The sequence below is a fragment of the Cherax quadricarinatus genome, chromosome 53 (assembly GCF_038502225.1).
Source record: "Cherax quadricarinatus isolate ZL_2023a chromosome 53, ASM3850222v1, whole genome shotgun sequence".
NCBI lineage: Eukaryota > Metazoa > Arthropoda > Malacostraca > Decapoda > Parastacidae > Cherax > Cherax quadricarinatus.
The window spans coordinates 26,215,581-26,239,145 of NC_091344.1; the positions used below are offsets into that span (position 1 = coordinate 26,215,581).

Sequence of the window (23,565 nt, forward strand, 5' to 3'; positions counted from 1 at the left end):
AAGGAGATGACACATACACTGAAGGAGACGACACATACACTGAAGGAGACGACACATACACTGAAGGAGACGACACATACACTGAAGGAGACGACACATACACTGAAGGAGACGACACATACACTGAAGGAGACGACACATACACTGAAGGAGACGACACATACACTGAGCAGTAACCAAAGTTTACATTATTTTGTTAGAGGTGAGAGGCTGGTAAGTCATAAATGTGGTAATATTAATCAAGAAAGGAGATACGAAGAGAGAACATTATATATCTCGTAGTTTTCTCGGCTGATTCATCACTGATTCACAATATGGATTCACAGGCGATAAATGACATGCCCATGCACTCTGCCCCAGGGCCAGACTCATGGAACTCTGTGTTCATCAAGAACTGCAAGAAGCCCCTATCACGAGCCTTTTCCATCCTATGGAGAGGGAGCATGGACACGGGGGTCGTCCCACAGTTACTAAAAACAACAGACATAGCCCCACTCCACAAAGGGGGCAGTAAAGCAACAGCAAAGAACTACAGACCAATAGCACTAACATCCCATATCATAAAAATCTTTGAAAGGGTCCTAAGAAGCAAGATCACCACGCATCTAGAAACCCATCAGTTACACAACCCAGGGCAACATGGGTTTAGAACAGGTCGCTCCTGTCTGTCTCAACTATTGGACCACTACGACAAGGTCCTAAATGCACTAGAAGACAAAAAGAATGCAGATGTAATATATACAGACTTTGCAAAAGCCTTCGACAAGTGTGACCATGGCGTAATAGCGCACAAAATGCGTGCTAAAGGAATAACAGGAAAAGTCGGTCGATGGATCTATAATTTCCTCACTAACAGAACACAGAGAGTAGTCGTCAACAGAGTAAAGTCCGAGGCAGCTACGGTGAAAAGCTCTGTTCCACAAGGCACAGTACTCGCTCCCATCTTGTTCCTCATCCTTATATCCGACATAGACAAGGATGTCAGCCACAGCACCGTGTCTTCCTTTGCAGATGACACCCGAATCTGCATGACAGTGTCTTCCATTGCAGACACTGCAAAGCTCCAGGCAGACATCAACCAAATCTTTCAGTGGGCTGCAGAAAACAATATGAAGTTCAACGATGAGAAATTTCAATTACTCAGATATGGTAAACATGAGGAAATTAAATCTTCATCAGAGTACAAAACAAATTCTGGCCACAAAATAGAGCGAAACACCAACGTCAAAGACCTGGGAGTGATCATGTCGGAGGATCTCACCTTCAAGGACCATAACATTGTATAAATCGCATCTGCTAGAAAAATGACAGGATGGATAATGAGAACCTTCAAAACTAGGGAGGCCAAGCCCATGATGACACTCTTCAGGTCACTTGTTCTATCTAGGCTGGAATATTGCTGCACACTAACAGCACCTTTCAAGGCAGGTGAAATTGCCGACCTAGAAAATGTACAGAGAACTTTCACGGCGCGCATAACGGAGATAAAACACCTCAATTATTGGGAGCGCTTGAGGTTCCTAAACCTGTATTCCCTGGAACGCAGGAGGGAGAGATACATGATTATATACACCTGGAAAATCCTAGAGGGACTAGTACCGAACTTGCACACGAAAATCACCCACTACGAAAGCAAAAGACTTGGCAGACGATGCAACATCCCCCCAATGAAAAGCAGGGGTGTCACTAGCACGTTAAGAGACCATACAATAAGTGTCAGGGGCCCGAGACTGTTCAACTGCCTCCCAGCACACATAAGGGGGATTACCAACAGACCCCTGGCAGTCTTCAAGCTGGCACTGGACAAGCACCTAAAGTCAGTTCCGGATCAGCCGGGCTGTGGCTCGTATGTTGGTTTGCGTGCAGCCAGCAGCAACAGCCTGGTTGATCAGGCTCTGATCCACCAGGAGGCCTGGTCTCAGACCGGGCCGCGGGGGCGTTGACCCCCGGAACTCTCTCCAGGTAAACTCCAGGTAAACAAGGGGTATCATACCTTACTAATATATTATAATAGTTTTCTTTAGATAATGAATTTAGATAAATGGAATGTTAGGCACAGTGATAACAGATATACAACAGTGTCTCACCAATCACTAATTTTCAGGCTGAATAAACAGACACACAGACTAATGGCAGGAATGTTTGTAATATTCTTAAATATAAGAACTACGTTCATGAAGCTCAGCAAAGATTCTCTCATGACTGTTTACAGTACTTATGTGAACTACGTTCATGAAGCTCAGCAAAGATTCTCTCATGACTGTTTACAGTACTTATGTGAACTACGTTCATGAAGCTCAACAAAGATTCTCTCATGACTGTTTACAGTACTTATGTGAACTACGTTCATGAAGCTCAACAAAGATTCTCTCATGACTGTTTACAGTACTTATGTGAACTACGTTCATGAAGCTCAACAAAGATTCTCTCATGACTGTTTACAGCACTTATGTGAACTACGTTCATGAAGCTCAGCAAAGATTCTCTCATGACTGTTTACAGTACTTATGTGAACTACGTTCATGAAGCTCAACAAAGATTCTCTCATGACTGTTTACAGTACTTATGTGAACTACGTTCATGAAGCTCAGCAAAGATTCTCTCATGACTGTTTACAGTACTTATGTGAACTACGTTCATGAAGCTCAACAAAGATTCTCTCATGACTGTTTACAGCACTTATGTGAACTACGTTCATGAAGCTCAGCAAAGATTCTCTCATGACTGTTTACAGTACTTATGTGAACTACGTTCATGAAGCTCAACAAAGATTCTCTCATGACTGTTTACAGTACTTATGTGAACTACGTTCATGAAGCTCAACAAAGATTCTCTCATGACTGTTTACAGTACTTATGTGAACTACGTTCATGAAGCTCAACAAAGATTCTCTCATGACTGTTTACAGTACTTATGTGAACTACGTTCATGAAGCTCAACAAAGATTCTCTCATGACTGTTTACAGTACTTATGTGAACTACGTTCATGAAGCTCAACAAAGATTCTCTCATGACTGTTTACAGTACTTATGTGAACTACGTTCATGAAGCTCAACAAAGATTCTCTCATGACTGTTTACAGTACTTATGTGAACTACGTTCATGAAGCTCAACAAAGATTCTCTCATGACTGTTTACAGTACTTATGTGAACTACGTTCATGAAGCTCAACAAAGATTCTCTCATGACTGTTTACAGTACTTATGTGAACTACGTTCATGAAGCTCAACAAAGATTCTCTCATGACTGTTTACAGTACTTATGTGAACTACGTTCATGAAGCTCAACAAAGATTCTCTCATGACTGTTTACAGTACTTATGTGAGGTACACAGTGCTGTCACTAACACCAATAACAACATTGAATTCGTACTTCAGACTTATACAAATTATTTTCAACTTCATTCAAGAGTTTAGTGAATACAGAACAACCTACTGCTACTTTCACCAGTACTGTTACTACTACTACTGCTACTACTACTACTACTACTACTACTACTACTACTACTACTACTACTACTGCTACTACTACTGTTGCTACTGCTGCTAGTAATATTACTATCGCTCTTTCTCCTGCTATTACTACTATTATTGATACTATTACTGCTACTACTACTACTAATAAATCTACCACTAGTACTAGCACTACTACCATCACTATTAATATTACTATTACTACCACTACAACCATTATTAATACTATTGCTACTATTACCATCATTACTACTACCACCATAACTGCTACTACACCTGCTACCAATATTACTGCTAATAATACAACTTTTATTACTACTGCAGTTACTACTTCTGACATTTACTGCTATTATTACTACGACTACTATTGCTACAACTACTATTTCTGTTACTGCTTCTACTAATACTAATCCTCACAATAATAATACTCTGATCAGTGCTTGAAATTAAGGGCCTAAATTAAAGGTCACGATTTTACAAAGCGGCGTTCCTGCCTTACGAATTTACTTTCTTCACTAAGGTATTTGAGGAGGTAGATCATGGTAATGAATATGATATTGTGTATGTGGACTTCAGTAAGGCTTTCGATAGAGTTACACATCAGAGACTATTGAGGAAACTTAAGGCACACGGAATAGGAGGAGAATTTTTTTCGTGGATAGAGGCATGGTTGACAAATAGGCAGGAGAGAGTTTGCATCAATGGGGAGAAATCAGAGTGGGGGCGCGTCACGAGTGGCGTTCCACAGGGGTCAGTGTTGGGCCCCTTGTTGTTCACAATTTATATAAACGACAGTGATGAGGGTTGATAGTGGGATGCATCGTGGCCCAAAGTACCTGGTTTATGAAAGGTCAAAGCTACAGTTTTTCATGGATAAGGAAGAACCTCTTGTAATCAAATTAAAGATATGTGAGAGGACTACGAGGGCCGTCGAATGCAAATGTTGAAGCACTCAAATATGAATACCATCAGGTCCACCTGCCGATGGTCGGCAAGCGGAAAGTGTTGACTTAGGGTCTCGAAGTGTAAAAGGTACTTTACATTCTTCTATGCTAGAAGTAAAATGCAAAGGTATTAACTCTCTGGCAGATCTGAAATAAAAAACGAGGGGCACAGATGGAGTCCATGAAAAATACGGACAAGATATTTAAATCATGCGGCAACTACAGAAGAGTCTGCACTGCTGACGCAGGCAACCCTAAGAACGGGAGCTGCCTCTCAATTTTCATACATTTTTCCAAACTCTAATTATAGAGGAAGTGGAAGTTACAGTAGAAACGTAATCCCTCCAACAAGTGCATTTTGCTTCAGGGATTACACGCCGGCAACCTCCATCGCTCACTTAAAATCAAAGAGCCCCTCTAGGACCCATTGTAACGATAAAGGCTGAACGCAGCATCCTGCAGATACACTGCACGAACAAAAAAAAAAGACTATTATCATACGCGTTTCCGAGAAATGTCGACCTGAGTTTAGGAGGATTGTACTTGAAGCTGCCATTAAAACAGAGGTCATAAATATTTGTAACTGCTCAGCCGGGAAGTACAAAGTGAAGGTCTCTCACGGAGGGAAATGTCTGATCTTTTGTTTCTTCTTAGACCTATTTCTCCACACAAACCCTCTATTTAAAATGAAAAACTTATCATAGAAGTACATATTCATGAACTTCCTTCTCCCAGGCCCCCTTTTTTCCCAGCGGCATCCACACACGACCCTAAAGCATCAACTGACCTTTCTTCGGACGTTTCAAAGAGCCCAGTACCTCCTTCGGGTAATACCTCGTTGCCCACCTCTGGTACCGAGCTTCCTACTAACCGTCGGGGCGGCTTGTAGTGTAGATGCTGCATGGAACCCATTCCCTACCCTACCCTTCATGCCAGTAAATCGGCAATCCAGGATAATCTCACATTCACCAAGCCACCTTGGCAGACTAAAGAGAGGGCTGTCGAATGCCTGTTGCAAGGCATAATCCCTACGGTTGCAACTTCCCGGAACAGACAGGTAGCCTCCAAATATATACTCGTCATCTTGAGGACACCTAAAGCCACCCTCCAGAACTCCAGAGGGAGGATCAGCACATCTAGATGATCTGGACTCCACGGCAGACACCACCACCGAGGGCCTCAGTGGAATGGGTCTGATAACGATTATCTTTTCCCGACTCAGGAATTATGATTTCCGGGGAAAATCCCCAAAAGCCAAACGTAGGAGAGAGGAGGAATTGGGAAAGGAAGTGGGATGGGAAGGAGGTGGGATGGGAAAGATGGGTTGGGGGTAAGGAATGAGGGGCGTTTAGGTTTTGGTCCGAGGTAGAGTGAAAGGTCCAATTCGTTAGATCAAGAGCCTCATCAGCCAGGAACCCCCTTGAAGAGGGTCGCTGAAGGAGAACTGAATATAAATTTGGTTTCCGATTTTTTCCTATAAGAAGCTTCGTAGGTCAGCAGTAATGTGCTGGACCTGCTAACATAGGACCACGGTTGAACCCCCGTCCATCTTTGTGTTTATTTATTCACAGTTGTATATTAAATCTTGAATCGAATTCATACATTTCGTTATGTTCTGATTAATTTCCGCAGATTTATTGCATACCTAAAATTTCACTAGCCTTATCCGACAGAACTAACTTTTGATTTTTAGGACAAACTCCCGGTTTGGTCTAGACTGATGTAAGTCACTTTCCACCTGTGATGTGAAGTGTTGGAGAGTGTGCAGTGCAGGAGAGAACCTTCATACACAGCAGCACACAGACGGAGAGACGGAATTCTAGCAGCCATGACAGACCAGTTTTCCTCACGATGTTCTGCGAGGAAAACAGGAAAATAAACTGAAGCTCAACAGTATATCTTAACTTTTCCGAAACTGAAGACAGTTCAGTGTTAATAATAATCTATCTCAAATTTTAACGTTTTCACATTCTAAGTACATCCTATATAACTAAAATTTAGGATTACAATTAACTGAATTATTCTATAGGTTGTAAATATTGAACTACATCAGCGGGGGTTTAATAAAGACCAATTGTAATCCCAAATGACCTCTGCTGTTATCACTGACTCGATGATCTGCGGCTGGAAAATAAGGTAACACTCCAAGGATGAACTGCATTTGCACCTATACGACGGCTCTTAGGATAAGCTGTACGGGCACTAAACATTCACTCACAGTACACAAATAACCCGCACATATTAGAGGAGCATACGCGACATTTCGGTCCGTCTTGGACCATTTACAAAGTCACACTAACGAAAAGGAGAGGAGGGAGTATACATAGGCCAGTGTGACTTTGTAAATGGTCCAAGTCGGACCGAAACGTCGTCGTAAGCGGGTTATTTGTGTATTGTTCCAGTCACGGTATTATGCCTTTTTCTGTTATACACTCACAGGATGAGTTGCTGATGGTCAATAACCACTCACTGGACAACCTGGGTGAGTTGCAGGATGAGTTGCGAGAGCACAGTAAACATGATGATGAGGAGGACCATAACACAAGACCAGCTGTACGTGTACAGTGCACTATATAATAAACACAGTGTGCACAATATACTACAAGATGAGCTGAGGGAATAAAGAAGACTATAGGAAGACCAAGCGATGTATACTATCCTACAGTTTATATAATAAACTGTACGTGCACAACAAACTTCTACTCACAAGATGAGCAGAAGCTAAAAATGAACTACTGATAAGAAGATAAACCCTGGGTGAGCAGCATGAACCCTGGGTGCACAGTACGAACCCTGCGTGCACATGATGATCCCTGGATGAACAGAATGAACCCGGGATGAACAGAAAACCCTGGGTGCACTGGATAAACCCTGGATGCATAAGATGAACCCTGGGTGTACAGAATGAACACTGGGTGCAGAGGATGAACCCTGGATGCACAGGATGAACCCTGGGTGCACAGGATGAATCATGGGAGCACAGGATGAACCCTGGGTGTACTGCATAAAACCTGGGTGCATAGAATAAACCCTCGGTGCAAAAGATAAACCATGTGTACACAGGATGAACCGTGAGTGTGCAGGGTGAACCCTGCGTGCACAGTATCAACCTGGGTGCACAGTATAAAAATGGGTGCACACGATGAACCCTGGGTGCAGATGATAAACCCTGGGTGCACAGGATAAACTCTGCGTGCACAGGATAAACGCTGGGTGCACAGGATAAACTCTGCGTGCACAGGATGAACCTTGGGTGCACAGAATAAACCTGGGTGCACAGTGTAAACCTGTGTGCACAGGATGAACGCTGGGTACAGAGGATGAACCCTGGGTGCACAGGGCAAACCCAGGGTGACCAGGATGAGCCCTGGTTTAACAGGATGAACCTTGGAGACAGAAGACAATCCCTGGGTGCACAGGATAAACCCTGGGTGCACAGGATGAACCCTGGGTGCACAGGATGAACCCTGGGTGCACAGGATAAACCTTGGGGACACAGGAAAAACCCTGGGTGCACAGGATGAACCCTGGGTGCACAGGATGAACCCTGGGTGCAGAGGATAAACGCTGGGTGCACAGGATGAGCCGTTGGTGCGCAGTATGAACATTAGTTGAACAGAATGAACCCTGGGTTCACAGGATAAACCTTGGGAGCACAAGATGAACCCTGGATGCACATGATAAAATCTGGGTGCACAAGATAAATTCTGGGTACACAGGATGAACCCTGGGTGCGCAGGATGAACCCCGGGAGACCAGGACGAGCCCTGGTTTAACAGGATGAACCCTGGGTGCACAGGATGAGCCCTTGGTGCACAGGATAAACCTTGAGAGCACAGAATGAACCCTGGGGGCACACGGTAAACCTTTAGTGCACAGGATGAAATCTGAGTGCACAATATGAACCCTGGGTGCACAGGATAAAACCTGGGTGCACAGAATGAAGCCTGGGTGGAAAACAAACCCTGAGTGCACAGGATGAACCGGGAGTATACAAGATTAACTCTGGGTGCACAGGAAGAACACTGGGTGCAGAGGATGAACCCTAGGTGCGAAGGGTGAACCCAGGGTGCACAGGATGAACCCTGGGTGAACAGAATGAACCATAGGAGCACAGTATAAACCTTGTTTGCACAGGATGAACCCTGTGTTCACAAGATGAACCCTGGGTGCACAGGATGAACATTGGTTAAATAGAAAGAACCCTGGGTACTCAGAATAAATCATGAGTGCACAGGATGAATCCTGGGAGCAAAGGATGAACCAGGGTGCACAGAATAACCCCTGGGTGCACAGGATGAATTCGGAGTTCACAGGATGAGCCCTGGGTGCACAGGATGAACCCTGGGTACACAGGATGAACTCTGGGTACACAGGATGAATTTTGAGTGCAGAGGATGAACCCTGGGTGCACAGGATAAAACCCGGGTGCACAGCATGCACCCTGGGCGCTCAGAATGAACCCTGGTTTAACATGATGAACCCAGGGTGCAGATTACAAACCCTGCGTGCACAGGATAAACCATGGGTGCACAGGAAGAACCCTGGGAGCAGAGTATAAATCTTGGGTGCACATGATGAATTCTAGGAGAACTGGATGAACCCTGAGTGCACAGGATGAACCCTGGACACACAGGATAAACCCTGGGTGCACAGGATGAACCCTGGGCTCATAGGATGAACCCTGGGTGCACGGGATAAACCCTGGGTGCACTCGATGAACCCTAGGGGTGCAAGATGAACCATGGGTGCACAGGACGAGCTCTGGGTACACAGGATGAACCTTGGGTACACAGGACGAGCTCTGGGTACACAGGATGAACCCTGGGTACCCAGGTTGAACAGAATGAACCATAGGAGCTCAAAATAAACCCTGAGTGCGCAGGATAAATCCTGGGTGCAGATGATGAACCCTGGGTTCACAGGATAGACCTTTGGTGCTTAAGATGAATCCTGGGTGCACAGGATACGCCCTTGGTGCACTGGATAAAATCTGGGTGCTCAACATGAACTTTGGGTGCTCAGGATGAACCCTGGTTTAACAGGATGAACCCTGGGTGTAGAGGACAAACCTTGCGTGCACAGGATAAGCCCTGGGTGCACAGGATGAACGCTGGGTGCACAGGGAGCAGAGGTTGAAATTAGGGAACAGAGGATGAACTTTCGGTGCACATGATGAACTCTGGGTGCACAGAATGAACCATTGGTGCACAGGAAGAACCCTGGGTGCAGAAGATAAACCCGGGATGCACAGGACGAACCCTGGGAGCACAGGATGAACCCTGGGTGAACAGGATGAACTATGGGTTCCCAAGATGAACTCTGGGTTCACAGGATGAACCCTGGGTTCACAGGATGAACCCTGGGTTCTCAGACTGGAACCTGGGTATATAGGATGAACCCTGGGTTCTCAGAATGGAACCTGGGTATATAGGATGAACCCTGGGTACACAGGATGATCCCTGGGTGCACAAGATAACCCTGGGTGCACAGGATGAATCCTGGGTGTACAGAATGTGCTTTCGGTGCACAGGATGAACCATGGGTGAAGAGAATGTACCCTGGGTGCACGAGATGAACCCTGGGTGCACAGGATGAGTCCTTGGCGCACAAGATAAACCCTGGGTGAACAGAATGAGTCCTCGGCGCACAGGATAAACCCTGGGTGAACAGAATGAGTCCTCGGCGCACAGGATAAACCCTGGGTGCACAGGATGAGTCCTCGGCGCACAGGATAAACCCTGGGTGCACAGGATGAACCCTGGGTAAACAAGATGAACCCTGGGTTCAGAGGATGAACCCTGGGAGCAAAGGATGAACCCTGGGTGCACAAGATGAACCCTGGGTGCACAAGATGAACCCTGGGTGCAGAGGATGAACCCTGGGTAAACAAGATGAACCCTGGGTTCAGAGGATGAACCCTGGGAGCAAAGGATGAACCCTGGGTGCACAAGATGAACCCTGGGTGCACAAGATGAACCCTGGGTGCAGAGGATGAACCCTGGGTAAACAAGATGAACCCTGGGTTCAGAGGATGAACCCTGGGAGCAAAGGATGAACCCTGGGTGCACAAGATGAACCCTGGGTGCACAAGATGAACCCTGGGTGCAGAGGATGAACCCTGGGTACCAAAGATGAACCCAAGGTACACAGGATGAACCCCAGGTGCACATTATGAACCCTGGTTGCACAGGATGAATCCTGGGTACACAGGATGAGCCCTGGGTACACAGGATGAACCCTGGGTACACAGGATGAACCCTGGGGGCACAGGATGAACCCTGGGTACACAGGAAAAACCATGGGTGCACAGGATGATTTCTGGGGGCACAGGATGAACCCAGTGTACACAGGAAGAACTCTGGGAACTCAAGATGAACCCTAGGGATGAACCCTGGGAGCACAAGGTAAACCCTGGATACTCAGGATGAACCCTGGGTACACAGGATTAACCCTGGGTGCACATGATGAACCCAGGGTGCGCATGATGAACCCTGGAGTTCACAGGATGAGCCCTCGGTGAACAGAAGGTACCCTGGGAGTACAGGATGAACACCGGGTGCTCAGGATGAACCCTGGTTTAATTAACATGATGAACCCAGGGCTCAGAGGACAAACATTGGGGGCACAGGATAAACCCTGGGTGTACAGGATAATCCTGGGTGCACAGAATGAACCCAGGGTGCACAAGATAAACTCTGGGAGCACATGATGAACCCTGGGTGCACAGGGTAAACATTTGGTGCACAGATGAATTCTGGGTACTCAGAATGAACCCTGGGTGCACAAGATAAACCATGGGAGCACAGGATAAATCCTGGGTGCGCAGAATTAATCTTTGGTGCACAGGATGAACCCTGGGTGCACAGGATGAACCCTTGGTGCACATGATGAGCCCTTGGTGCACATGATAAGCACTAGGTGCACAGGATAAACAGTTGTCAGAATGAACCATGGTTGAACAGGATGTGCTCTTGGTGCACATGATGAACCCTGGGTGCACATGATAATCAGTGGGTGCACAGGATAAAACCTGAGTGCACAGGATAAACCGCTGGTGCACACTATGACACCTGGGTGCACTGTATGAACCCTCGTTCAACAGAATAAACCCTAGTTGCACATATTAAACCCTGGGTGTACAGGATGTCCCCTGGGCGCACAGGATAAAACCTTAGTATACAGGAAGAATCGTGGGTGCACAGGATGAACCCTCGGTGCACAAGATGAACACTGGGCCCACAGGATAAATCTTGGATGCACAACATGAATCCCGGGTGCACAGGATGAACCCTTGGCGCACAAGATGAACTCTTGGTGCAAAGGATAAACCCTGGGTGCACAAGATGCACCCTGGGTGCACAGAATGCACCCTGGGTGCACAGAATGAACCCTGGATCCGCACGATGAACCCTGGGTGCTCAGAATAAACCCTGGATGCAGAGGATGAACCCCGGGTGCTCAAGATATACCATAGGTGCACAAGTTGAACCCTGGGTGCACAGGAAAAAGCTTTGGTGCACAGGAAGAATCCTTGGTGCACAGGATGAACCCGGGGTGCCCAAGATAAACCTTGGGAGCAAAGGATAAACCACGGGTGCAGAGAATAAACCTAGGGTACAAAGGATGAACCGTGGGTGCATATGATAAACCCTGGGTGCACAGGATGACCCATGGGTGCACAGGATAAGCCCTGAGTACACAGGATAAACCCAGGGTGCACAGAATAAACCATGAGTGCACAGGGTGAACCCTGGGTGCACAGGATAAACCCTTGGTGCACACAATAAACCATGGGTGCACAGGATAAACCCTGGGTGCACAGGATAAACCATGGTTGCACAGAATAAACCATGACTGCACAGGATAAACCCTGGGGGCACAGAATGAAACCTGGGTGCACAGAATAAACCCTGGGTGCACTGGATAAACTCTGGGTGCACAGGATAAACCCTGGGTGCACATGATAAACCCTGAGTACACAGGATAAACCTTGGGTGCACACAATAAGCCATGGGTGCACAGGATAAACCCTGGGTGCACAGGAGAAACCCTGGGTGCACAGAATAAACCCTGGGTGCACAGGATAAACACTGGGTGCACAAGATAAACAGTGGGTGCACAGACTAAACCATGAGTGCACAGGATAAACCCTGGGAGCACAAGATTAACCCTGGGTGAACAGGATAAACCCTGGGTGCACAGGATAAACCCTGGGTGCACAGGATAAACCCTGGGTGCACATGATAAACCCTGGGTGCACAGGATGACCCCTGGGTGCACAGGATAAACCCTGAGTACACAGGATGAACCTTGGGTGCACAGAACAAACCATGAGTGCACAGGATAAACCCTGGGTGCACAGGATAAACCCTGGGTGCACAGAATAAACCCTGGGTGCACAGAATAAACCCTGGGTGCACAGGATAAATCCTGGGTGCACAGGATAAACCCTGGGTGCACAGAATAAACCATGAGTGCACAGGATAAACCCTTGGGGCACAGGATGAACCATGGGTGCACAGAATAAACCCTGGGTGCACAGGATATACCCTGGGTGCACCGGATAAACCCTGGATGCACAGGATAAACCTTGGGTGCACAGGAAAAACCCTGGGTGCACAGACTAAACCCTGAGTGCACAGGATAAAATCTTGGCGGCACAGGATGAACCATGGGTGCACAGAATAAACCCAGGGTGCACAGGATAAACCGTGGGAGCACATGATGAACCCTGGGTGCACATGATGAACCCTGGGTGCACATGATGAACCCTGGGTGCACAGCGTGAACCCTGGGTGCACAGGATGCACTCTGGGTGCACAAGATGAATCCTGGGCAAACAGGTCAAACTTGAGAACACAGGATGAACCCCGGGTGCAACAGATGAACACTGGGTGCACAGGATAAACCTTGGGTGCACAGGAAAAACCCTGGGTGCACAGACTAAACCCTGAGTGCACAGGATAAATCTTGGCGGCACAGGATGAACCCTGGGTGCACAGAATAAACCCTGGGTGCACAGGATAAACCGTGGGAGCACATGATTAACCCTGGGTGCGCAGAATAAACCCTGGGGGCTCAGGATGAATCCTGTGTATACAGGATAAACCCTGAGTGCGCAGGATGAACCCTGTGTACACAGGGCTTATCCTGTGTACACAGGGCTTATCCTGTGTACCCAGGGCTTATCATGTGCACACAGGGTTCATCCTGTGTACCAAGGGTTCATCCTGTGCACCCAGGGATTATCCTGTGTACACAGGGTTCATCCTGTGTACCAAGGGTTCATCCTGCGCACTCAGGGTTTATCCTGTGTACACAGGGTTCATCCTGTGTACCAAGGGTTCATCCTGCGCACTCAGGGTTTATCCTTGGGGGCACAGGATAAACCCTGGGTGTACAGGATAATCATGGGTGCACAGAATGAACCCTGGAGACACAGGATAATCCCTGGGTGCAAAGGATAAACCCTGGGTGAAAAGGGTGAACCTAGGGCGCACAAGATAAACCCTGGGAGCACATGATGAACCCTGGGTGCACACGGTAAACATTTGGTGCACAGATGAATTCTGGGTACTCAGGATGAACCCTGGGTGCACAAGATAAACCATGGGAGTACAGGATAAATCCTGGGTGCGCACAATTAATCTTTGGTGCACAGGATGAACCCTGGATGCACAGGATGAACCCTTGGTGCACATGATGAGCCCTTGGTGCACATGATAAGCACTAGGTGCACAGGATAAACAGTTGTCAGAATGAACCATGATTGAACAGGATGTGCTCTTGGTGCACATGATGAACCCTTGGTGCACATGATGAACCCTGGGTGCACATGATGAACCCTGGGTGCACAGCGTGAACCCTGGGTGCACAGGATGCACTTTGGGTGCACAAGATGAATCCTGGGCAAACAGGTCAAACTTGAGAACACAGGATGAACCCCGGGTGCAACAGACGAACACTGGGTGCACAAGATGAACCCTGGGAGCACAGGATGAACCCTGGATGCTCAGGATGAACCCCAGGAGCTCAAGATAAACTCTGGGTGCACAGGATGAACCCTGGGTGCACAAGATAAACCTTGGGAGCACAGGATAAACCATGGGTGCACAGAATTAACTTCAGGTGCACAGGATGAGCCCTGGTTGCTCAGGATGAACCGTGGATGCACATGATGTGCCTTAGGTGCACATGCTAAACCCTGGGTGCACAGGATAAACCCTGGGTGCACGGGGTAAACCATGGATACACAGGATAAAACCAGGGTGCACAGGATGAATCATGGGAGCACAGGAAGAACCGTGGGTGCACATGAGAAACTCTGGTTACACAGGATGAACTCTGGTTGAACAGGATTAACCCTGGGTGCACATGATAATCAGTGGGTGCACAGGATAAAACCTGAGTGCACAGGATAAACCGCTTGTGCACACTATGACACCTGGGTGCACTGTATGAACCCTCGTTCAACAGAATGAACCCTAGTTGCACATATTAAACCCTGGGTATACAGGATGTCCCCTGGGCGCACAGGATAAAACCTTAGTATACAGGAAGAATCGTGGGTGCACAGGATGAACCCTCGGTGCACAAGATGAACACTGGGCGCACAGGATAAATCTTGGATGCACAACATGAATCCCGGGTGGACAGGATGAACCCTTGGCGCATAAGATGAACTCTTGGTGCAAAGGATAAACCCTGGGTGCACAAGATGCACCCTGGGTGCACAGAATGCACCCTGGGTGCACAGAATGAACCCTGGATCCGCATGATGAACCCTGGGTGCTCAGAATAAACCCTGGATGCAGAGGATGAACCCCGGGTGCTCAAGATATACCATAGGTGCACAAGTTGAACCCTGGGTGCACAGGAAAAAGCTTTGGTCCACAGGAAGAATCCTTGGTGCACAGGATGAACCCGGGGTGCCCAAGATAAACCTTGGGAGCAAAGGATAAACCACTGGTGCACAGAATAAACCTAGGGTACAAAGGATGAACCGTGGGTGCATATGATAAACCCGGGGTGCACAGGATGACCCATGGGTGCACAGGATAAGCCCTGAATACACAGGATAAACCCAGGGTGCACAGAATAAACCATGAGTGCACAGGGTGAACCCTGGGTGCACAGGATAAATCCTTGGTGCACACAATAAACCATGGGTGCACAGGATAAACCCTGGGTGCACAGGATAAACCATGGTTGCACAGAATAAACCATGAGTGCACAGGATAAGCCCTGGGGGCACAGAATGAACCCTGGGTGCACAAAATAAACCCTGGGTGCACTGGATAAATTCTGGGTGCACAGGATAAATCCTGGGTGCACATGATGAACCCTGAGTACACAGGATAAACATTGGGTGCACACAATAAGCCATGAGCGCACAGGATAAACCCTGAGTGCACAGGATAAACCCTGGGTGCACAGGATAAACCCTGGGTGCACAGGATTAACCCTGGGTGCACAGGATAAACCCTGGGTGCACAGGATAAACCCTGGGTGCAGAGGATAAACCCTGGGAGCACATGATAAACCCTGGGTGCACAGGATGACCCCTGGGTGCACAGGATAAACCCTGAGTACACAGGATGAACCTTGGGTGCACAGAACAAACAATGAGTGCACAGGATAAACCCTGGGTGCACAGGATAAACCCTGGGTGCACAGAATAAACCCTGGGTGCACAGAATAAACCCTGGGTGCACTGGATAAACCCTGGGTGCACAGGATAAACCCTGGGTGCACAGAATAAACCATGAGTGCACAGGATAAACCCTTGGGGCACAGGATGAACCCTGGGTGCAGAGAATAAACCCTGGGTGCACAGGATAAACCGTGGGAGCACAGGATTAACCCTGGGTGCGCAGAATAAACCCTGGGGGCTCAGGATGAATCCTGTGTATACAGGATAAACCCTGAGTGCGCAGGATGAACCCTTGGTACACAGGATGAACCCTGTGTACACAGGATAAACCCTGGGTGCACAGGATGAACCCTTGGTACACAGGATGAACCCTTGGTACACAGGATGAACCCTGTGTACACAGGATAAACCCTGAGTGCGCAGGATGAACCCTTGGTACACATGATGAACCCTGTGTACACAGGATAAACCCTGAGTGCGCAGGATGAACCCTGTGTACACAGGATAAACCCTGGGTGCACAGGATGAACCCTGTGTACACAGGATAAACCCTGGGTGCACAGGATGAACCCTGTGTACACAGGATAAACCCTGGGTGCACAGGATGAACCCTTGGTACACAGGATAAGCCCTGGGTACACAGGATAAGCCCTGTGTACACAGGATAAGCCCTGGGTACACAGGATAAGCCCTGGGTACACAGGATAAGCCCTGTGTACACAGGATAAGCCCTGGGTACACAGGATAAGCCCTGTGTACACAGGATAAACCCTGGGTACACAGGATGAACCCTTGGTACACAGGATGAACCCTGTGTACACAGGATAAGCCCTGTTTACACAGGATAAGCCCTTTGCACACAGGATAAGCCCTGTGTACACAGGATAAGCCCTGTGTACACAGGATAAGCCCTTTGCACACAGGATAAGCCCTGTGTACACAGGATAAGCCTTGTGTACACAGGATAAGCCCTGTGTACACAGGATAAGCCCTTTGCACACAGGATAAGCCCTGTGTACACAGGATAAGCCCTGTGTACACAGGCTAAGGCCTGTGTACACAGGATAAGCCCTGTGTACACAGGATAACCCCTTTGCACACAGGATAAGCCCTGTGTACACAGGATAAGCCCTGTGTACACAGGATAAGCCCTGCGTACACAGGATAAGCCCTGTGCACACAGGATAAGCCCTGTGTACACAGGGTAAGCCCTTTGCACACAGGATAAGCCCTGTGTACACAGGATAAGCCCTGTGTACACAGGATAAGATCTGTGTACACAGGATATGCCCTGTGTACACAGGATAAGCCCTGTGTACACAGGATAAGCCCTGTGTACACAGGATAAGCCCTGTGCACACAGGATAAGCCCTGTGCACACAGGATAAGCCCTGTGCACACAGGATAAGCCCTGTGCACACAGGATAAGCCCTGTGTACACAGGATAAGCCCTGTGTACACAGGATAAGCCCTGTGTACACAGGATAAGCCCTGTGTACACAGGATAAGCCCTGTGTACACAGGATAAGCCCTGTGTACACAGGATAAGCCCTGTGCACACAGGATAAGCCCTGTGTACACAGGATAAGCCCTGTGTACACAGGATGTACACAGGATAAGCCCTGTGTACACAGGATAAGCCCTGTGTACACAGGATAAGCCCTGTGTACACAGGATAAGCCCTGTGTACACAGGATAAGCCCTGTGTACACAGGATAAGCCCTGTGCACACAGGATAAGCCCTGTGTACACAGGATAAGCCCTGTGTACACAGGATAAGCCCTGTGTACACAGGATAAGCCCTGTGTACACAGGATAAGCCCTGTGTACACAGGATAAGCCCTGTGTACACAGGGTTTATCCTGTGTACACAAGATAAGCCCTGTGTACACAGGATAAGCCCTGTGTACACAGGATAAGCCCTGTGTACACAGGATAAGCCCTGTGTACACAGGATAAGCCCTGTGTACACAGGATAAGCCCTGTGTACACAGGATAAGCCCGGTGTACACAGGATAAGCCCTGTGTACACAGGATAAGCCCTGTGTACACAGGATAAGCCCTGTGTACACAGGATAAGCCCTGTACACAGGATAAGCCCTGTGTACACAGGATAAGCCCTGTACACAGGTACACAGGATAAGCCCTGTGTACACAGGATAAGCCCTGTGTACACAGGATAAGCCCTGTGTACACAGGATAAGCCCTGTGTACACAGGATAAGCCCTGTGTACACAGGATAAGCCCTGTGTACACAGGATAAGCCCTGTGTACACAGGATAAGCCCTGTGCACACAGGATGTACACAGGATAAGCCCTGTGTACACAGGATAAGCCCTGTGTACACAGGATAAGCCCTGTGTACACAGGATAAGCCCTGTGTACACAGGATAAGCCCTGTGTACACAGGATAAGCCCTGTGTACACAGGATAAGCCCTGTGTACACAGGATAAGCCCTGTGTACACAGGATAAGCCCTGTGTACCCAGGATACACAGGATAAGCCCTGTGTACACAGGATAAGCCCTGTGTACACAGGATAAGCCCTGTGTACACAGGATAAGCCCTGTGTACACAGGATAAGCCCTGTGTACACAGGATAAGCCCTGTGTACACAGGATAAGCCCTGTGTACACAGGATAAGTACACAGGATAAGCCCTGTACACAGGATAAGCCCTGTGTACACAGGATAAGCCCTGTGTACACAGGATAAGCCCTGTGTACACAGGATAAGCCCTGTGTACACAGGATAAGCCCTGTGTACACAGGATAAGCCCTGTGTACACAGGATAAGCCCTGGGTACACAGGATAAGCCCTGTGTACACAGGATAAGCCCTGTGTACACAGGATAAGCCCTGTGTACACAGGATAAGCCCTGTGTACACAGGATAAGCCCTGTGTACACAGGATAAGCCCTGTGTACACAGGATAAGCCACAGGATAAGCCCTGTGTACAGCAGGATAAGCCCTGTGTACACAGGATAAGCCCTGTGTACACAGGATAAGTACACAGGATAAGCCCTGTGTACACAGGATAAGCCCTGTGTACACAGGATAAGCCCTGGGTACACAGGATAAGCCCTGTGTACACAGGATAAGCCCTGGGTACACAGGATAAGCCCTGTGTACACAGGATAAGCCCTGGGTACACAGGATAAGCCCTGGGTACACAGGATAAGCCCTGTGTGCACAGGATAAGCCCTGGGTACACAGGATAAGCCCTGTGTACACAGGATAAGCCCTGGGTACACAGGATAAGCCTGGGTGTACAGGATCAACCCTGGGTGTACAGGATCAACCCTGGGTGTACAGGATCAACCCTGGGTGTACAGGATCAACCCTGGGTGTACAGGATCAACCCTGGGTGTACAGGATCAACCCTGGGTGTACAGGATCAACCCTGGGTACACAGGATCAACCCTGGGTACACAGGATCAACCCTGGGTGTACAGGATCAACCCTGGGTGTACAGGATCAAGCCCTGGGTGTACAGGATCAACCCTGGGTACACAGGATCAAGCCCTGGGTGTACAGGATAACCCTGGGTACACAGGATCAACCCTGGGTACACAGGATAACCCTGGGTGTACACAGGATCAAGCCCTGGGTGTACAGGATCAACCCTGGGTGTACAGGATCAACCCTGGGTGCACAGGATCAAGCCCTTGGTGTACAGGATCAAGCCCTGGGTGTACAGGATCAACCCTGGGTGTACAGGATCAAGCCCTGTGTACACAGGATCAAGCCCTGTGTACACAGGATCAACCCTGGGTGTACAGGATCAACCCTGGGTGTACAGGATCAAGCCCTGTGTGCACAGGATCAACCCTGTGTACAGGATCAACCCTGTGTGCACAGGATCAACCCTGTGTACAGGATCAACCCTGGTGCACACAGGATCAACCCTGGGTGATAAGCCCTGTGTACACAGGATCAACCCTGGGTGCACAGGATCAACCCTGGGTGCACAGGATCAACCCTGGGTACACAGGATCAACCCTGTGTGCACAGGATGAACCCTGGGTGTACAGGATCAACCCTGGGTGTACAGGATCAACCCTGGGTGTACAGGATCAACCCTGGGTGTACAGGATCAACCCTGGGTGTACAGGATCAACCCTGGGTGTACAGGATCAACCATGGGTGTACAGGATCAACCCTGGGTGTACAGGATCAACACTGGGTGTACAGGATCAACCCTGGGTGTACAGGATCAACCCTGGGTGTACAGGATCAACCCTGGGTGTACAGGATCAACCCTGGGTGTACAGGATCAACCCTGGGTGTACAGGATCAACCCTGGGTGTACAGGATCAACCCTGGGTGTACAGGATCAACCCTGGGTGTACAGGATCAACCCTGGGTGTACAGGATCAACCCTGGGTGTACAGGATCAACCCTGGGTGTACAGGATCAACCCTGGGTGTACATGATCAACCCTGGGTGTACAGGATCAACCCTGGGTGTACAGGATCAACCCTGGGTGTACAGGATCAACCCTGGGTGTACAGGATCAACCCTGGGTGTACAGGATCAACCCTGGGTGTACAGGATCAACCCTGGGTGTACAGGATCAACCCTGGGTGTACAGGATCAACCCTGGGTGTACAGGATCAACCCTGGGTGTACAGGATCAACCCTGGGTGTACAGGATCAACCCTGGATGTACAGGATCAACCCTGGGTGTACAGGATCAACCCTGGGTGTACAGGATCAACCCTGGGTGTACAGGATCAACCCTGGGTGTACAGGATCAACCCTGGGTGTACAGGATCAACCCTGGGTGTACAGGATCAACCCTGGGTGTACAGGATCAACCCTGGGTGTACAGGATCAACCCTGGGTGTACAGGATCAACCCTGGGTGTACAGGATCAACCCTGGGTGTACAGGATCAACCCTGGGTGTACAGGATCAACCCTGGGTGTACAGGATCAACCCTGGGTGTACAGGATCAACCCTGGGTGTACAGGATCAACCCTGGGTGTACAGGATCAACCCTGGGTGTACAGGATCAACCCTGGGTGTACAGGATCAACCCTGGGTGTACAGGATCAACCCTGGGTGTACAGGATCAACCCTGGGTGTACAGGATCAACCCTGGGTGTACAGGATCAACCCTGGGTGTACAGGATCAACCCTGGGTGCACAGGATCAACCCTGGGTGTACAGGATCAACCCTGGGTGCACAGGATCAACCCTGGGTGCACAGGATCAACCCTGGGTGCACAGGATCAACCCTGGGTGCACAGGATCAACCCTGGGTGCACAGGATCAACCCTGGGTGTACAGGATCAACCCTGGGTGCACAGGATCAACCCTGGGTGCACAGGATCAACCCTGGGTGCACAGGATCAACCCTGGGTGCACAGGATCAACCCTGGGTGTACAGGATCAACCCTGGGTGTACAGGATCAACCCTGGGTGTACAGGATCAACCCTGGGTGTACAGGATCAACCCTGGGTGTACAGGATCAACCCTGGGTGTACAGGATCAACCCTGGGTGTACAGGATCAACCCTGGGTGTACAGGATCAACCCTGGGTGTACAGGATCAACCCTGGGTGTACAGGATCAACCCTGGGTGTACAGGATCAACCCTGGGTGTACAGGATCAACCCTGGGTGTACAGGATCAACCCTGGGTGTACAGGATCAACCCTGGGTGTACAGGATCAACCCTGGGTGTACAGGATCAACCCTGGGTGTACAGGATCAACCCTGGGTGTACAGGATCAACCCTGGGTGTACAGGATCAACCCTGGGTGTACAGGATCAACCCTGGGTGTACAGGATCAACCCTGGGTGTACAGGATCAACCCTGGGTGTACAGGATCAACCCTGGGTGTACAGGATCAACCCTGGGTGTACAGGATCAACCCTGGGTGTACAGGATCAACCCTGGGTGTACAGGATCAACCCTGGGTGTACAGGATCAACCCTGGGTGCACAGGATCAACCCTGGGTGTACAGGATCAACCCTGCTGGGTGTACAGGATCAACCCTGGGTGGCACAGGGATCAACCCTGGTGTACAGGGATCAACCTGCCCTCGGGTGTACAGGATCAATTCCTGGGTGTACAGGATTAACCCTGGGTGCACAGGGGATCAACCCTGGTTGCACAGGATCAACCCCAAGTGCACAGGGGATCAACCCTGGTGTACAGGATCAACCCCTGTGTACAGGATCAACCCTGGTGCACAGGATCAACTCCTGCGTGCACATGATCAACCCTGGGTGCACAGGATCAACCCTGGGTGCACAGGATCAACCCCTGGGTGTACAGGATCAACCCTGCGTACAGGATCAACTCCTGGGGTGTACAGGATCAAATCTCCTGGGTGTACAGGATCAACTCTTGGGTACACGATCAACCTCTGGGTGCACAGGATCAACCCTGGGTGTACAGGATCAACCCTGGGTGCACAGGATCAACCCTGGGTGCACAGGATCAACCCTGGGTGCACAGGATCAACCCTGGGAGCACAGGATCAACCCTGGGTGCACAGGATCAACCCTGGGTGCACAGGATCAACCCTGGGTGCACAGGATCAACCCTGGGTGCACAGGATCAACCCTGGGTGTACAGGATCAACCCTGGGTGTACAGGATCAACCCTGGGTGTACAGGATCAACCCTGGGTGTACAGGATCAACCCTGGGTGTACAGGATCAACCCTGGGTGTACAGGATCAACCCTGGGTGTACAGGATCAACCCTGGGTGTACAGGATCAACCCTGGGTGCACAGGATCAACTCTGGGTGTACAGGATCAACCCTGGGTGTACAGGATCATCTCTGGGTGTACAGGATCAACCCTGGGTGTACAGGATCAACCCTGGGTGTACAGGATCAACCCTGGGTGTACAGGATCAACCCTGGGTGTACAGGATCAACGCTGGGTGTACAGGATCAACCCTGGGTGTACAGGATCAACCCTGGGTGTACAGGATCAACCCTGGGTGTACAGGATCAACCCTGGGTGTACAGGATCAACCCTGGGTGTACAGGATCAACCCTGCGCACAGGATCAACCCTGGTGCACAGATCAAACCCCTGGTGTACAGATCAACTCCTGGGTGTACAGATCAACCCTAAGTGTACAGGATCAACCCTGGGTGTACATGATCAACCCGGGGTGTACAGGATCAACCCTGGGTGTACAGGATCAACCTTTGGGTAAAAGCAGGATCAACCCTGGGTGTACAGGATCAAATCCTCTGGTGCAGATCAAATCCTGGGTGTACAGGATCAACCCTGGTGTACAGGATCAACCCTGGATGTACAGGATCATCCCTGGGTGTACAGGATCAACTCCTGGGTGTACAGGATCATCCCTGGGTGTGTACAGGATCAACTCCTGGGTGGGCGGATCAACTCCTGGGTGTAGGATCAACCCTGGGTGTACAGGATCAACCTGGGGTGTACAGGAGTAGAACCCTTGGGAGTACAGGATCAACCCTGGGTACAGGATCAACCCTGGGTGTACAGG

The 23,565-nt window shown here is 49.3% G+C and overlaps 1 protein-coding gene across 1 annotated transcript in view; it reads right to left on the bottom strand.

The window, feature by feature from the left end:
• Positions 1 to 23,565, bottom strand: part of LOC128692440 (uncharacterized) — a 110,526-nt gene that overhangs the window by 49,177 nt on the left and 37,784 nt on the right. The window contains exon 2 of the mRNA XM_053781626.2: positions 6,156 to 6,273. Coding sequence (XP_053637601.2) covers positions 6,156 to 6,273 — 118 coding nt within the window. The remainder of the gene's footprint in view (positions 1 to 6,155; positions 6,274 to 23,565) is intronic.